We start from the raw sequence: 18,172 nt of genomic DNA, 5'->3' as shown, positions 1-18,172 counted from the left end.
GATGATTTTAAGTATGGCAATGATTTTTTAGATACAACACCAAAGGCATGATCCATAAACGAAATAATTTTTTTTAAAAGAGGGTAAAAGGGAACGAATGAATATAAAAAGCAAGAGGGGTCAGGCAAAGGCCAAGGATCATAAAGTCCATGAAACAAGGAATATGATTAACTCAACTCTTCCTTGGGGTTCCCCCACTGAACCCTAGTCTGCCCCACCTGCTGCCCTCTCTCTGCCTCCCATCCTGTCAACCAGGTGTGCTCACTCCTGCCTTTAACCTCCCATGCCCTCTGCCTGTATCTCCTGCAGGACACTTAGCTATGGCTCCTGTCACTGGGATTGGGGCACTTGCTTATCTTCTGTCCCGTTCCTGGAGCTCCCCAAGGTCAGGGGCTGTCTTAGCTGCTTCAGAATCCTCAGAGGCCAGAACTGTGCCTGGTATACTGTAGGTGCTCAAAATGACATTGGCTGGCTGAATGGCAGAATGGATGGATGGATGACACAAGACTTTACTGAGTTTACGGAAGCAAAAATGAAGAAATGTCCCCCTTTCTTATAAACACACACCATTGGAAACAGGAGGTTTTACTAAGAGGTGAAATGTGGTATTTTTAAATTCTTTTATTGAAGTATCATTGACTTACAATATGATATTTTCAGGTGTACAGCACAGTGATTCAGTATTTTTGCAGATTATACTCCATTAGAAGTTATTACAAAATAATGGCTATAATTCCTTGTGCTGTACAATATATCCTGTTGCTTATCTATTTCATACATAGTAGTCTGTACCGTTCATCACATACCTCTAATTTATCCCTCCCCCATCCCTCTCCCCTTTGGTAACCACAAGTTTGTTTTCTATGTCTGTGAGTCTGTTGCTGCTTTGCATATAGATTTTAAAAATGTGGTATTTTAGGAAGAGATTTGGATTTGGGAATCTGACGGAAATGAAATCCAGGCTCTGGAATTAGTTAGCTCTGCAAACTTGGAAATGTATTTTAGCCTTTTTATGCACCATTTCCCTCATCTATAAAATGAAGATAATGATATATATTTCACGGGGTTGTTTTGTTATGGAGATTAAATCCCACAATGTGGTGAATGCACCAAGGAGAATGCCTGACTCCAAAGTACCCATGAACATGACCTCTTCCCCCATCTTCCCTGTGTCCATTTTGGTCTAAGAGGCCTTCAGTGCCCGTGGCCTCCTTTGTCTCCGGAAACACCCACAAGTGGGCATCACACACAGACACCCACTCGCACTCACTGTTCCTCAGAAGCCCGCTAATGCCACCCCTTCCTGTTATTTGTCCACAGACCGGCATGTCTTCCAGCTGAGAGCTCACATGTACCAAGCCCGGGGCCTCATCGCAGCCGACAGCAACGGACTTTCAGACCCTTTTGCCAAGGTCACATTCCTTACCCACTGCCAGACCACGAAGGTAACCAGGGGAGCCCACTTGCTTTCTCCCCGCAGCCCACAGCCGAGCCACAGCAGAACCCCAGGAAAGAAAAAAACAGGGGCACGTTGCAAATACTTGTGTCCCTGGGTGTGTAGGTGTTTCAGCGTTTCAGACTCAAAAGCATGGGCACAAGGCAGGCCAGACATTGGGAAGGTCTACTGATCCAATGTGATCTGTTGTCGTGAAGCCAAGAGAGCAAGTAACAGAGTTGAAGGAAGGGAGGGAGGAAAAGCGGGATGAGGAAGAAAGGGATCTGGCACCCAGAGCACCTGCCGGAGTGATGGGCACAATGCCAAGTTCAGTGGGCTGAACAAACAGCTCAGACAACTTGCATGAGGCTTCTGGTGCAGTCTTTGCTGAGGGGTCTTGGTGGGGAGGAAAGCTTTCCTGCTCTGCAGTCCGGAAGCCCTAGACTTTGTACTTCTAGCTGGAGGACTTTGCACACTTTTAACACCTGTGTGATTCAGTGTCTCTCTCTGGAAAATACTACTTCCAGACAGACGCTGTGAGGATTAAAGGAGGTGGATCTATACCTGTTTCCTTGGCTTTCTCCCTTTCCTGTATACTGAGTGCGGACATGTGAAAAGGGGCCCTAATCAGCGCACATCCAATAGGCTGCTTTTCTCATTAGATCGTATTCTCTAAGGATTTACTCTGTTCTCTGAGGATTCACTGTTCTGAGGGAGGGAAGCTCCGTAAAGGATTTGCCCACCTCTGGGAGTTAGAGTTAAGACACAAAGAGACCTGAGCTCACGTTCTACCTCATCTACTCTCTAGCTGCCTTTACTCACTAAACCTCAGTTCGTCTTCTTAAAATAGGACTGTTGAGAAGAAGCAAAAAGTTAAGTGTACAAAGAGATTGATGAGTAGTGGCCATTACATTGGCTGATGTTAAGAGGGCTGACATTTCCCCCCAAAGTGAGGCCGTGACCTGGGAGATGGCGTTTTGATTGATGACACTCAGGTTGAGAGCATAACGTGAGCTAGCATCTTGTCAATTTCACCAGCACACGTGGAGCGCTTGCTCTGTGCCAGGTCCCATGCTGGGCTCGGGGGAGCCGGGGGACCAGACTCTGCTCTTTTTTTTTTTTTAATAGAACTTTATTGGAGTATAATTGCTTCACAATACCATGTTAGCTTCTGTTGCACAACAAAGTGAATCAGCCATATGCATACACATGTCCCCATATCTCCTCCCTCTTGAGCCTCCCTCCCATCCTCCCCATCCCACCCCTCTAGGTCATCGCAAAGCACCAAGCTGATCTCCCTGTTCTATGCTGCTGCTTCCCACCAGCCAACTATTTTACATTCGGTAGTGTATATATGTCGATGCTACTCTCACTTCGCCCAGCTTCGCCCTCCCACCCCATGTCATCAAGTCCATTCTCTATGTCTTCCTCTTTATTCCTGCCCTGCAATTAGGTTCATCAGTACCTTTTTTTTTTTTTTTTTTTTTTTAGATTCCATATATGTTTGTTAGCATATGGTATTTGTTTTTCTCTTTCTGACTTACTTCACTCTGTATGACAGACTCTAGGTCCATCCACTTCACTACAAATAACTCAATTTTGTTTCTTTTTATGGCTGAGTAATATTCCATTGTATAAATGTGCCACATCTTCTTTATCCATTCATCTGTCAGTGGACATTTAGGTTGGTTCCATGTCCTGGTTATTGTAAATAGTGCTGCAGTGAACATTGTGGTGCATGTCTCTTTATGGTTTTCTCAGGGTATATGCCCAGTATTGGGATTGCTGGGTCATATGGTAGTTCTATTTTCAGTTTTTTGAGGGACCTCCATACTGTTCTCCATAGTGGCTGTATCAATTTACATTCCCACCAACAGTGCAGGAGGGTTCCCTTTTCACCACATCCTTTCCAGCATTTATTGTTTCTAGCTTTTTTGATAATGGCCATTCTGACTGGTGTGAGGTGATACCTCACTGTAGTTTTGATTTGCATTTCTCTAATAATTAGTGATGTTGAGCAGCTTTTCATGTGCCTCTTGGCCATCTGTGTGTCTTCCTTGGTGAAATGTCTATTTAGGTCTTCTGCCCATTTTTTAACTGGATTGTTTGGTTTTTTGATATTGAGCTCCATGAGCTGTTTGTATATTTTGGACATTAATCCTTTGTCTGTTGTTTCATTTGCAAATATTTTCTCCCATTCTGAGGGTTGTCTTTTTGTCTTGTTTATGGTTTCCTTTGCTGTGCAAAAGCTTTTAAGTTTAATTAAGTCCCATTTGTTTATTTTTGTTTTTATTTCTGTTACTCTAGGAGGTGGGTCAAAAAAGATCTTGCTGTGGTTTATATCAAAGAGTGTTTTTCCTATGTTTTCCTCTAAAAGTTTTATAGTGTCTGGTCTTACATTTAAGTCTTTAATCCATTTGGAGTTTATTTTTGTGTATGGTGTTAGGGAGTGTTCTAATTTCATTCTTTTACATGTAGCTGTCCAGTTTTTCCAGCAACACTTATTGAAGAGGCTGTCTTTTCTGCATTGTACGTTCTTGCCTCCTTTGTCGTAAATTAGGTGCCCATATGTGCGTGGGTTTATCTCTGGGCATTCTATCCTGTTCCATTGATCTATATTCTTATTTTTGTGCCAGTACCATACTGTCTTGATTACTGTAGCTTTGAGGTATAGTTTGAAGTTAGGGAGCCTGATTCCTCCACCTCCGTTTTTCTTTCTCAAGATTGCTTTGGCTATTCGGGGTCTTTTGTGCTTCCATATGAATTGTAAGATTTTTTGTTCTAATTCTGTGAAGAATGCCATTGGTAGTTTGATAGGGATTGCACTGAATCTGTAGATTGCTTTGGGTAGTATAGTCATTTTCACAATATTGATTCTTCCAATCCAAGAACATGGTATATTTCTCCATCTGTTTATGTCATCTTTGATTCTTTCATCAGTGTTTTATAGTTTTCTGAGTACAAGTCTTTTGCCTCCTTAGGCAGGTTTATTCCTAGGTATTTTATTCTTTTTGTTGCAGTGGTAAATGGGACTGTTTCCTTAATTTCTCTTTCTGATTTTTCATCATTAGTGTGTAAGAATGCAAGAGATTTCTGTGCATTAATTTTGTATCCTGAAACTTTACCAAATTCATTGATTAGCTCTAGCAGTTTTCTGGTGGCATCTTTAGGATTTCCTATGTAGAGTATCATGTCATCTGCAAACAGTGACAGTTTTACTTCTTCTTTTCCAATTTGAATTCCTTTTATTTCTTTTTCTTCTCTGATTGCTGTGGCTAGGACTTCCAAAACTATGTTGAATAAGAGTGGAGAGAGTGGACATCCTTGTCTTGTTCCTGATCCTAGTGGAAATGCTTTCAGTTTTTCACCATTGAGTATGATGCTTGCTGGGGGTTTGTCATATATGGCCTTTATTATGTTGAGATAGGTTCCCTCTTTGCCCATTTTCTGGAGAGTTTTTTTCATAAATGGGTGTTGAATTTTTGTCAAAAGCTTTTTCTGCATCTATTGAGATGATCATATGGTTTTTATTCCTTAATTTGTTAATATGGTATATCACATTGATTGCTTTGTGTATATTGGAGAATCCTTGCATCCCTGGGATAAATCTCATTTGATCATGGTGTATGATCTTTTAATATGCTGTTGGATTCTCTTTGCTAGTATTTTGTTGAGGATTTTTGCATCTATGTTCATCAGTGATATTGGTCTATAATTTTCTTTTTTTGTAATATCTTTTTCTGGTTTTGGCATCAGGATAATGGTGGCTTCATAGAATGAATTTGGGAATGTTTCTCCCTCTGCAGTTTTTTGGAAGAGTTTGAGAAGGATGGGTGTTAACTCTTCTCTAAATGTTTGATAGAATTCACCTGTGAAGCCATCTGGTCCTGGACTTTTGCTTGTTGGAAGATTGTTAATTATGGTTTCAATTTCATTACTTGGATAGGTCTGTTTATATTTTCTAATTCTTCCTGGTTCAGTCTTGCAAAATTGTACATTTCCAAGAATTTGTCCATTTCTTTGTGGTTGTCCATTTTATTGGCATATTGTTGTTTGTAGCAGTCTCTTATAATCCTTTGTATTTCTGCAGTGTCAGTTGTGATTTCTCCTTTTTCATTTCTAATTTTATTGATTTGCATCCTCTCCCTTTTTTTCTTGATGAGTCTGGCTAAGGGTTTATCAATTTTGTTTATCTTCTCAAAGAACCACCTTTTAATTTTATTGATCTTTGCTATTATTTTCTTCGTTTCTATTTCATTTATTTCTGCTCTGATCTTTATGCTTTCTTTCCTTCTACTGACTGGGTTTTCTTTGTTCTTCTTTCTCTAGTTGTTTTAAGTGTAGGTTTAGATTGTTTATTTGATATTTTTCTTGTTTCTTGAGGTGAGATTGTATTGTTATAAACTTCCCTCTTAGAACTGCTTTTGCTGCGTCCCATAGGATTTGGGTTGTTGTGTTTTCATTTTCATTTGTTTCATGTATTTTTTAATTTCTTCTTTGATTTCTTCAGTGATCTCTTGGTTATTTAGTAGCGCACTGTTTAGCCTCCATGTATTTGTGTTTTTTACAATTTTTTCCTGTAGTTGATTTCCAATCTCATAGCATTGTGGTCAGAAAAGATGTTTGATACGATTTCAATTTTCTTAAAATTTTCCAAGGCTTGATTGTTACCCAAGATGTGATCTATCCTGGAGAATGTTCCATGTGCACTTGAGAAGAAAGTGTATTCTGACACTTTTGGGTGGAATGTTCTATAAATATCAATTAGATCTATCTGGTCTATTGTGCCATTTAAAGCTTGTGTTTCCTTATTAATTTTCTGTTTGGATGATCTGTCCATTGGTGTAAGTGGGGTGTTAAAATCCCCTACTATTATTGTGTTACTGTCGATTTCTCCTTTCATGGTTGTTAGCATTTGCCTTATGTGTTGAGGTGCTCCTATGTTGGGTGCATAAGCATTTATAATTGTTATATCTTCTTCTTGGATTGATCCTTTGATCATTATGTAGTGTCCCCAAGGACCCACGCAGCCTGGAGGGGCCTTGGAGCAGGCGGAACCAGCTTGGGAGCTCAGCAGGCTCCCCAGGCCCTCCGCTCCTCTCCCACTCCTCTCCTGCCTCTCCTGATCTCCCCGGCCTCAGGGGCACCGATCTTGTCTGGCCTCCACTTCTCCTCCCCCCCTCGGTCCCCCTCTGTCCTACCGGTTCACTCTGGGGTCCCTCCTGTCTCCTCAGGGGTCAGAGTTTCCCACCAGCAGCCGGCAGTCGCCCTAGTTGTGTGGAGACGCTAACTCCGCGTCTTCCCGCACCGCCATCTTCCAGACTCTGCTCGTGCACAGTGTATGATCCAGTGGACCTAGGCAGTGCTCTGTCAGTGGACCTAGGCAGACGAGTCAGCCACGCTGTGATAAACCCCATAGTACTGAACCTCCAAGAGCCACAGGGAGAGAGGGGTTAGCTCTGCCTGGGAGGGAAGTTGGGAGAGACCTCAGAGGGAAGGTGACTGAGCATGAAAACGAGAAGACTTCAGACTCCTTTCTCCTCCCTGTGTTTTGAGAGGTAGTACATAGCCCAGTGGTTAGGAGTATAGACTCTAGAGCCATAGTGCCTGGGTTCAGGTCTGAGCCCTTCCATTTATTGGCTGTGTGACAGCAAAATCCTCTTTGTCCTCAATTTCTTCATCTGTAAAATAAGGATGGTGATATTGTATATACCTCCCAGAGGGTGAAACACCCAGTACAGTGCCTTGTTTATAACAGCTCCTGTGTGACTGCGTTATTATTGCCATTGAGGCTTCCCACCAAAAACAAATGGGATTCTCAAAGGGGGATCCCTGGGACTTCCCTGGCAGTCCAGTGGTTAAGATCTCGAGCTTCCAGTTCAGGGGGCACAGGTTTGACCCCTGGTCGCGGAACGAAGATCCTGCATGCCACACAGTGTGGTTAAAAAAAGGGGGGGGGGGTGCGGAATCCCTGGAGGCCTCTTCTGCCTGCACAGCTGGGGAGTTCCAAGCCCTCAGAGGTGATCTCAGGGCTCTGGGTGGGGTAGGGGGTTTGAGTGAGCTCCCTTGGCTGCTATGTAATTCTCCTTCTATTTTGCATCTCCATACAGTGTGTTCATTTGATTTAGATGCGTATCTCAAAGGAACAGATGACATTTGTTTATCAAATAATCATTTGAAAGGGAAAACAAGTTCTGTTGAACCCTGGACTTTGCCTCCATACTTTTGAACCAAGTACCTAGTTTTTGCTAATAATAATAGCTGTCATTTATTAAAAACTCCCTCTGTGACAGGCATGATGTTAAGCATTTTATATGCATTTTGGTTACGTCTAACTGCAGCCCAAAGGTGGGTATTATTAGTGTACTCATTCTGCAGATGAGGAAGGTACGGCTTGGAGACTCTTTATTTAGAAGATGGTAGAGCCAAGATGGATACCCAGGTTGGTCCAATTCCCAAGTCATTTTGCTTAACCACTCTGCTTCCGTTTTGGTAAGAAAGGGTTCTGGTTTCTCTCTCCTGTTTCAGTGTGTGCTGCCTCGGTGGGACTGATCTGTGTGTGACATGCCCCACTCGTGCATTCTTCAAGGTGGGGAAGGCTGAGCCTGGGGGCCCTGCAGTCATAGCTGAGCTGGTCCACCGTACACCTGGTAGCACTTCTCTGAATGGACCACGTGTTGCTCAAGGAGAACTATCTCTGAAGGGAGGGTCCTGCAGCCAGTCCTTTATAAGTGACTTAATGGTACGAAATCTTTCAGGAGGGGAATCCGGCTATGCCACTGAGGACGTAGAACTTGGAAATCTTGTGATGATAGGATAAAGAGAAAGGGAGACAGCTCCCAAAGAGAAAGGTTTTGGGGATAGAAAGGGAGAAGGACTACGTGGCTGAGAGGGAGGCTTAGAAGAGAAGGACAGGGGATCTTAGAGGGTGGGGGGCATGGAAGCTGAGATTTCAAACAGACTGACGCTGAGTCCTGAGGACACCGGTGGTCTCTTGTTAGATACGATTTACCCTGGTGACCAACGCTGGCACATGGTAGGTATTCAGTAAATGTTTACTCATTTATAAATGAGTGTGGCTGGGGTGGGGGTGGGGGACAGCAAGCACTTACTGAGCACCTGCTGTATGCCAGGCACTTAATACACTTTATCTTAGACAGTGGTCATAACAACTTTACAAGGTGGGTGCTAACCCCATTGAAATGAGTAAGACTAAGGATCAGAGAGGTTAAATCGCCTGCCCAAGTTGGACATAGGCAGGTGGTAAAACTAGGGTTCCATTACAGGGGGTCTCTGATTCTAAAGCCACGCTCCATCCATGGTATCTCACTCCTTCTTCAAAGTGTTAAATTTAAGTGTTACCATAATCTCTCCAGCAACGTCACCGAACAAGTTTATAAAGCACAACTCCTTAAGGAAGCCCCGAGGAAGTGAGGTGAGCTGTGCTCACCTTGGCAGAGAAGTGGGAGAATGTATTTTGTTTGGGTGAACCTTTCAGTACCTCTCGAAGGTGGCCACATCGTCCTTTTAATCATGGGGCAGGCCAAAATCCACTCATTTATTCATGCAAGTAGCTATTGAATACCTGCTAAGCACAGGATGCTGTGTTAATGCCTAATACTGAGCCTAGCACTTTGAAGGAATAAATATATGATGAATGAAAGAATGAATGCTGGCCTCTGGAATCTTATCAAGTGGCAATTACAGCCCAAAGTGCCAAGGAAGCCATCAGAATATTTCTATAGGAAAGATGCTGTGAGAATCATAAATTGCTTTGGTGTCACACTGTTGGGTGCAGGTTGCAAAAAAGATCACATTTCTATTTTCAAAAGCAACATAAAAACACATAGTTCTTTGTGACGTCAGTCACCGACACAGGGGAACTTTGCATTGCAATGCCTTAACTGCTGTTCATAGGTTGGTTGAAGCCATTCTTTTCCTGTCCAAAAAATTAAGATTTTTCTCTGAAACGTTATGTTCCAAACCTCACTGTGTCTGAGGCATAAAATACTCTAAAGGCAAAAAGCAAAGAAGGAAGGAAGTTGTGGAATGCATATTTTTATGACTCATAAAAAAGAGCAATACAAATATTCTTTCGCAACCACAGTGCAAATGATTTAATGCCATGACTAGAAATGGCTCTTGATGTAAAACTCTGAGATGACAGTTTTATTTGGGCTTTGGAATCTAAGCAGTAGTTAGTTCAGGCCAGATCTCTCTCCAATCCCTCCTGGAGAGAATGGTGAGAGGTAAGAGTGGAGTGCAGAGGTGGTGTGGAAATTTCCTCAGGACCCAGCAGGCTCTGTGCAGTCTGTGCTAACCTGAGAAATCACTCATTTGCCTGCACAGAAGACTGTGACTGTGGCCTCTTTCCAGAACTGGCCTCACATATGAATGCGGCAGTTTCTGCCTAGGTACAGGCACCCATACTGCAAGCAACCTTAGCCTTTAGCTCTATGAAAGTGACATGTTTCTGAACATCCAATTAAATAGAGGATGCAAGCTCATTACACCCTACCTTCTGAAGGTACCACCTGAATGGCCTGGCACGGGGCTCTGAGTCACTTCCGGGTGAGACACTCATGGTTCTGAGCCAGTTGTGTGGGCTGTTGTCCTTCTTTGTCCTTGGGTTTCTTCATCTGCATAATGGGTGCAGCCATCTTCCAATGTCACAATTTGCTATGGAAGAAAGAATGATGTCATGCAAAACGGTGAAGGTTATTTTGAAGACCCTGGTCAGTTCAATGCAGTCAAATAAATATCCACAAAACAGTACAATTCCATGTAAGGAATATTAGATTGAAAATCCACTTTCGAGTATTTGATGACAAAATTTTATTTGTTCACAGTGAAGAATCACTAGATCTTCCCCATCCTCAGTTTGCCCTTTCATAAAATGGAGGTAATATGAGCATCTACTTGGTGAGGATGGTTGAAGTTAGCAGCCTGGGCTTTGGTGCCAGATGATCTGGGTTGAATCCCAGTTCTGCCACGTGCCGGCTCTGGGCAAGTGAGCCTTGGTTTACATTTCTACCTCCCAGAATCGTTGGGAAGTTTCAGCAAGACAGTGTATGTGAAGTACCACAGCCAGTACACAGTACATGCTCAATAAAGGGTAGCTTGTGTTATCATCACAGCACCGCTGGGAGGATTGAGTTGGAATTATGCTTGCAGATAGGGTGGTAATCAGGTGGGAGTTCTACTCAAGAAGCTTATATAAGCTCCTCCAGCGTAGGGAATCTGCATCCCTAGCATCTGATACTCAGTAGTACATCAGTTTCCGTTGTTGCTTGAATGTTGAAGAAGTGAGCAATGATGATGAGGATGTGTCCTCTTTACCCTTCATGGAGCCCCCTCCAACCCAGTCGAGTGAGGGTTTTGCTTTTCTTTTGGCCCCAACTTCCAGGTCATTCCCCAGACCCTCTCCCCGACCTGGAACCAGATGCTGCTGTTCAATGACCTGGTGCTGCACGGAGACCAGAAGGAGCTGGCAGAATCCCCGCCGTTAGTGGTGGTGGAGCTGTATGACAGTGACACAGTGGTGAGTGTCCCAGGGCTACGCAAACTGTGCCTTGCTAAAAACTCCCTGTTCAACTAACTTCCTTTATTTAATCAGCCTGTGACTATGCCCAGAGGCAGTCCTCACCTGGGAAAACACTGATTTACAGAATCTGGGAAATTGATGATGATCATTTGCTTTACTAAAGGGTTTTTTGCTTAGATTTCCCTTTGGATTGCAATTAAAATAGAATCTGGTTCACAAAAGTTCAGTCCACATATACTTCTTCAGGAATATAATTATTATACCCAGCCCCCAGCTAGTTCTATACCCTATTGTTGCTTAATAAAAATGTCCATGCCTTTTAAAAATAGAACGTCTTTACTGATTTCGCCTGGTTGGAAGGAATGGATATATTGTCACTGATTCAGCATTTGTAACTGGGCCTTTTTTTTTTTCTTTGGTTGTTGCTTCTGAGCCCTGAAACAATGCATTCAGCTCTATCTCATTTCTGTTATGATGTTAGCCAAACCTCTTTCTCTCCAAAGATGTCTGTGTCCTGAAACAAAAGATTCAAAAGCTTACTGGAGGGTTTTTCTTTAAATTAAATTAATTAATTTATTTATTTATTTTTGGCTGTGTTGGGTCTTCGTTGCTGCGTGCGGGCTTTCTCTAGTTGTGGTGAGCGGGGGCTACTCTTCGTTGTGGTGCGCGGGCTTCTCATTGCAATGGCTTCTCTTGTTGCGGAGCACGGGCTCTAGGTGCGTGGGCTTCAGTAGTTACGGCTCGCGGGCTCTAGAGTGCAGGCTCAGTAGTTGTGGCGCACGGGCTTAGTTGCTCCCTGGCATGTGGGATCTTCCCGGACCAGGGCTCGAACCCGTGTCCCCTGCATTGGCAGGCGGGTTCTTAACCACTGTGCCACCAGGGAAGCCCCGCTTTGTTAGTTTTTAAGTGTGACTGAGCTAAACCCATTTCCACCTCAACCAAGCTTCCTCCTACAGCCGGGAATGCAAATGCTTGTTCGTGATTCCAAAGGCAATGAAGTAGTGCAGGTACTAAAACCCAGCCTCAGCCAAAGAAAATGTGGGCACTGCCCTTGGACTTGGAGGTCATTTATCCAAGAGTTTTCACTCAATAAATATGTAATGAGTGCCTGCCCTGTGCCAGGGGATACAGCAGTGAATAAACAGGCAATCCTGACTGCATGGAGCTTACATTACAGCAGTTCCTGAGATAAGTAGCAAAACAACCCCACGCTCCAGCCCCATGCTGCTCGTGGGGGAATGTGGACTTAGGCTCCTGGGAGCAGGGATGAGGAAGAGGAAGGAGGTGACCTCATCAAATAGTTCTTAGAGAAACTTACCTCCTATACATACATACAAAGCTATTCTAATACCCTCTTTTACTACCGAGAACAACAGGGCAGAATTGCTCTATTACCTAAACATGCTGACCTTAGTCACCATCACCATCATCACCATCATCACCACCATCTTCATCACAGTACTATGGATTGAGCACTTATTGTATACCAGTCATTGTGGAAAGCACATACATCTTTACATTAATCGTCATGGCCCTGTAAACAAGGCCCTATGCTCTTTTTAAGCATGAGGTTCAAAAAAGGTTGAGTAATTGGCCCAAGACCATAGATCTCCAAAGCAGTAGATTTGGGAACTCCAACTCACGTTTGCCTGGACTCCAAACTTGTGTTCCCAGCCACAATGGTTCCCTGCTCTGGAGATCTTTTGGAATATTTGGTGCCACCTGATTTCTCCTTTTCCCCTTCAAGTGTACCCTGGGTGATTATTTTTACTTTATTCCACTGAACTCAATACACTGAGGAAAGGGATAACCCCTAAGACAGCCTTGAGCCAGGAAGCCCCTAAGATGACCCTCTTAGAGTTTTCCCTGAGAGCCCAGATGGATTCTGCTGCTCCCCAAGGCTGTGGGAAGAAGTGAGAGGGGCTTAGCAGAAGAAGAGAGTGAGATAGTAGCAGGAGGGAGACACTGAGGCTGACAGTCTTGTGAAGATTAATTACAAAATCACACTGACGCAGATCAGAACCAGGTAGATGACCACCAGGGGCAAAAATTCACTTCTTTTCTGCCCTAGGGGAAGCCAGAATATTTGGGTGCCACCGTGGCTGCTCCTGTTGTGAAGCTAGCCGACCAGGGCTATGAGCCCCCCAGGCTGTGTTACCACCCCATCTTTTGCGGGAACCTTTCTGGAGGGGACCTCCTTGCTGTATTTGAACTGCTGCAGGTAAGTGAACCAGAAGTGATGTCTGCACTAGATGTCTATCTAGTCTACCTGGCCAGAGAAGCAGCCTCATGGGAAGTGCATGTCCATCACGTTATGCCTGGTCCCGCCCTGCTGTCCTGTGTCTGGACATGGCTCCTTCTGGGGATCTGGGAGATGCCATTTAAGAACTCAGGTGACGGGTTGTTCCCAGAGCCTCTATGCTGCAAGTCAGAGTCCCAGGATGAAAGGTCCGTATGGATTTGGCCAGCAATGCTTGAGCAGTCCTACGCGTCAGACCCTGAGCTCCATACAGACCACAGGAGGATATAAAAGGGGAAGGGAGCAAACGTTTGTGGACACTCCCATGTGCCCCGTGTTGTGTTTGCTGCCTCACATACCTCTCATCACACTGAAACCTCCCTCAATCCTATTGAGGGAGGGATTATGATTCCCATTTTGCAGATAGTAAACTGAGGATTAATGTAATTGACTGACTTACCTTGTCATGCCGCTAGTCGGTGGTTGAGCTGAGAGCTGAACTTAGACCTTTAAAGTCTTCTGCTCCTTACACTGTATCACAAAGTTTCCCAAAGGCATCGAGTTCTCAGTCTGTCCCACTAAGACATCGGGGAATTTATGAACATATGTCTAGGAGGACTTTTTCAGAAAGCAAATGCAGGATACTTAGGGAGGGAAGCTGAGCCTCTCAAGTCTGGCTGTCCAGTCAAGGACCAAATGGGACAGAGTGATGACCTGCAAAGAAATGACCAGGTGGGCCTGTACCAGAGAGATTTCTCTCCCTGACCATCCCAGTCACGGAGGGCAGGTGGCACTTACCCTTTGGGTCAGATCAATCCCTCTCTAGGAAAGCACATTTTCCAGAAATCCTAATTTTAAAAGATCTCTAGTAGAGAAACTAGAAGACAAACATTCCCAAGATGTACCAAATGAGTAAGAGGGAAGGTGCCAGAGTTGGATCCCATGAATATGGATCTCATTCCCACCACGTACTGGCGTGCGACCGTGAGTAAGCTACTTTATCTCTCTCTGCTTGACCTGCAAAATGGAGATGATAATTAACCTGCCTAAAGTGCCTGGCGTGGAATCAACACTCAACAAATGCTATCTATTTTATTATTATTAATATTATTATACCATGGAATATTAAAGCAAAATATCTAGTCCCATCTATTTATTCAGGTGAAGAAATTGAGCTGGATAGAACGGTAATGGCTTGCTGGATATGGCAGGTCGGAGCCTAGAATCCAGGTACACAGATTCCCCCGGGAGCTGAAGAGGCTGAAGAGCATTAGAGGTCGGGAACAGCTAGCTCCGGGGTTAGACTCACTTGTACTCAAATCCAAACTGCCCAAGTGTGCAGCCTGGGAGTTGCATACGACTACAGAGATGAATTCTGAAGTGCACCCAATCAGCCTTTGACTGTCGTCTGGTTTTTGCTCCACTTAAGGAAGAACTTTTTAAGGCTGGAGTGGCTGCCTTGGAGAAAGAGCGACCTCTCTCAGGGAACTGAAGCGGGATGAGCTCTTAAAGGGACAGAGTAGCAGGATCACAGGCATCAGCTCCAGCTCTGTGATGGTTGTAGTCTAGCAGGGGAGGAGAGATGGACTAGGGAAATCTTTGTCTTACAAGTCTTAGCTTCTAAGATTCCAGGATGATCAACCAAGTGAGAGTCTAATAGAACCAGCTCTCACCAGATAGATGTGTGTTGCACAGAAACATGGATTGTCAGCCCTGAAAAGGATCTTCAAAATCAGCTGGTCCAGTCTTTCCTTTATTGAGAGTCCAGGTGATTTTAGGCTGTCAACGAGTCAAAATCTTAGGTTGAAAAATCTTAGGTTGTCAAAATCTTAGGTTGAAACCAGGTAGAGCATTAAATAACACTGAATTAATGTCGAGGGAGTGTCGCCTTTTTTTCCTCAGGTTTATTGAGATATAATTGACATATAACGTTGTGTAAGTTTAAGGTGGGCAACATGATAATTTGATATATGTATATATTGCAAAATGATTACCACAATAAGGTTAATGAACACATCCATCCATCACCTCACATAGTTAACCTTTTGTGTGTGTGTGTGTGTGTGTGTGTGGTGAGAACTTTTAAGATCTACTTTCATAGCAACTTTTAAGTGTACAATACAGTATTGTACCTGTAGTCACCATGCTATGCATTAGATCCCCAGAATTTATTCATCTTCTAACTGGAAGTTTGTACCCTTTGACCACCTTCACCCACTTTCCTCACCTCCCTACCCCTGGCAGCCACCAATCTACTCTCTGTTTCTGTGTTTGTTTTCTTTGTTTTAGATTCCACATATAACTGAGATCATACAGTATTGTCTTTCTCTTTGACTTATCTCACTTAGCATAATGCCCTCAAGGCCCATCCATATTGTTGTAAATGGAATTTTGCCTTTTTGGATCCTTCTAACTACTTTTAGAAGAAAGTCTCATGCCGATCTGTGAATAATATGTTTCTTAACCTGCAACCTTTCTTTTTAAGAAAGCATAGGCTTCAGCTTCAATGCCTCTAAAGAAACATCAATGTTATCTACAAGAACATTTCTCAAAGTCTGCTTCTTGGAACACTGGCCCCTCCAAACATAGCGAAAAGAAATTTTAAGAAATGCTACACATGACATATTCCAATAACATTATTTTGTTTTTGTTGGTTTTCTTTTTAAAGTTACTTTCCATTGATGGCCAGTGGTACTTGTTTTACATAGCAACTTGAAGTTTCCTTTCTAAAAATGAAATTATATCTAATGAAAATGTTTACTAGATAATAACACAGATGGTAAAAGTGGTAGAAGAATGACTGATTTGGGAAAACCAGCTTCAGTACAATGCTTTCATTTTACATGTCAGAAAGATGAGGCTCCAGGTTAACTGGATGGGATTCAGTCAACTGCTCTTTTCATTGCATGAAGCTTCCTGAAGGGAGTCCTCTAATCCATCAATGAGGGGCTGGACCAGCTGATCCGAACAGGCCCTCTGAGGGCCTGGCTTCCTCCCAGTTCCACGGTCCCACCTCTGATCCTCCCTCCCTCCCTCCACAATGAGCTGGGCAGACTAGTTCGAGATACTGCTGCTTCCTGACAGCGGGGTGTCAGAGGCAAGCACCCTAAGAGACACATTTCATTAGGGTTTCATTAGGACTTCCTCTCAGTTGATTACGTGTGCAAAAATTAATTTGATCATCAATGCCACTGTCTCAGCATGTGGATCTCCTACACTCCGGGAAGGCGGGAGCTGGAAAACACCTTCATTTGTCGCCAGCGGCTCTCACTTTCCATCTGTGGGTGGTTTACCTTCAGCCTGTCTGTCTCCATTACTGAAAGGCTTCCCTGTCTCAGAAGAAGTGTGTAATACCTGGGTTCTTCAGTGCCCCAGACTGAATTCCTTACCTCCATTTTCCTCCTCTACCCAGCTAGCTGACCCTGTTTTCCCAGTCCTGGCCCACTGCCCCCCTGTTCTCCTAGAATCTCTGCCTTGAGAATTCAGGCTCAGCTGTAATTCTTCACTCTGGGTTTGTATCCACGAGCAAGCCAATCATTCCAGCCAGGTGACTGTCCCTTGTTCCCATAGACCCTCGTTCGCATCAGGATTGTTCCACTGGCCTCTTTCCTGGTCTCCTAGCTTCCTCCTCTTTCTTGTTTGTTTCATCCTTCGCATTCCTTCCAGAACACAAGTCCACCATACCACTCTCCTCTTTAGACATCACCAATGGCTGTCTGTTTCTTATCTCCAGGAGCATTTCCCGAAATCTGTATCTTTGGAACACGAGTCCCTCTAAATACAGTAAAAAGAAAGTTTGGGAAATTCTTCATATTATGTCCCTCTTGGGACTTTGAAATGCCCATTACCATAGTAAAGACTCTGAGAAGTCAGCTATAAAGAAACTTTTGAAATTTCTTTCTTTTTTGAAATTCAACATTTCCCAAATGTTTGTGAGTACAAATATTTTCTTTTTGCATGGTAACTCTTAATATTTCATGAAAAGAAAATCTAGCCCATAGGAGAATGTCAGATTTCCATAGCTTAGCATTTAAGCTCTCCCCAAATTAATTTGTCTTCAAGCTGCCTTTTCAGGCTCACATTGCAGCACAATTACTCTGCACATACTGTGGCCTCTTTACAGCAGACTATTCTGAATTCTCAGACCTCACCGCACAAATGTGCTCCTCTGCTTTTAGCCATGCTGTCACCCTATTTCGAAATGTGTCCCTGCTCTGCCGACTCCACCCCCTGCACTCTATTTACCTGTTTAGGAAACTGATCATCCTCACAGTTCAGGACAAGAGTTGCCTCCTCCAGGTAGCTTCCCCTCCCCCACCTCAGTCAAATGTTTTCTCCTCTTCCATCCTACGTCACTTTGCCTCTTTTTCCATTTAATCCAGGCTTTTTTTTTTTTTTTTTTTTAGGATTTATTTATTTATTTTAATTTTTGGCTGCATTGGGTCATAGTTGCAGCACGCGGGGTCTTCGTTGCGGTGCCTGGGCTTCTCTCTAGTTGTGGCGTGCGGGTTTTCGCTTCTCTAGTTGAGGTGCACGAGCTCAGTAGTTGTGGCGTGCAGGCTTAGTTGCCCCGCGGCACGTGGGATCTTTCTTCCCTGACCAGGGATCGAACCAACGTCCCCTGCATTGTAAGGCAGATTCTTTGCCACTGGACCACCAGGGAAGTCCCAAACCTAGGCTTTGATAAAGGCAATTGTTTATAGCTTGTCTCCCTTAATCTGTAAATTTTTTGAAGACAAAGGCCCCAAGACGAGCAAAACGTATTGTACTTTTAAAAGCACGTCCAGAGGCACCATCCCATCCTGTGCCACCATCACAGCTGTTTTTGTGGCTTTACGTTTGGAGCCACAGGAGCAATTGGCTTTCTCAGGGAGGCGATGTTTTGCAGCCTGGATCGCTCACCTCCTCACCGCCTCGCAGTGTTCACCTCACCTTTTCCCAGCTCCTTTATCTG

General features: G+C 43.8%; 1 protein-coding gene across 1 annotated transcript in view; it reads left to right on the top strand.

Moving 5' to 3' along the window:
* The window catches only part of FER1L6 (fer-1 like family member 6), a 117,203-nt gene that overhangs the window by 53,407 nt on the left and 45,624 nt on the right, over positions 1-18,172 (top strand). The window contains exons 19-21 of the mRNA XM_059901503.1: positions 1,321-1,445; positions 10,842-10,976; positions 13,051-13,200. Coding sequence (XP_059757486.1) covers positions 1,321-1,445; positions 10,842-10,976; positions 13,051-13,200 — 410 coding nt within the window. The remainder of the gene's footprint in view (positions 1-1,320; positions 1,446-10,841; positions 10,977-13,050; positions 13,201-18,172) is intronic.

Source organism: Balaenoptera ricei, chromosome 17, assembly GCF_028023285.1.
Source record: "Balaenoptera ricei isolate mBalRic1 chromosome 17, mBalRic1.hap2, whole genome shotgun sequence".
Taxonomy (NCBI): Eukaryota; Metazoa; Chordata; class Mammalia; order Artiodactyla; family Balaenopteridae; genus Balaenoptera; species Balaenoptera ricei.
The sequence above is the reverse complement of the archived record's forward strand: the minus strand, read 5'-3'. Positions and strand labels throughout refer to the sequence as shown.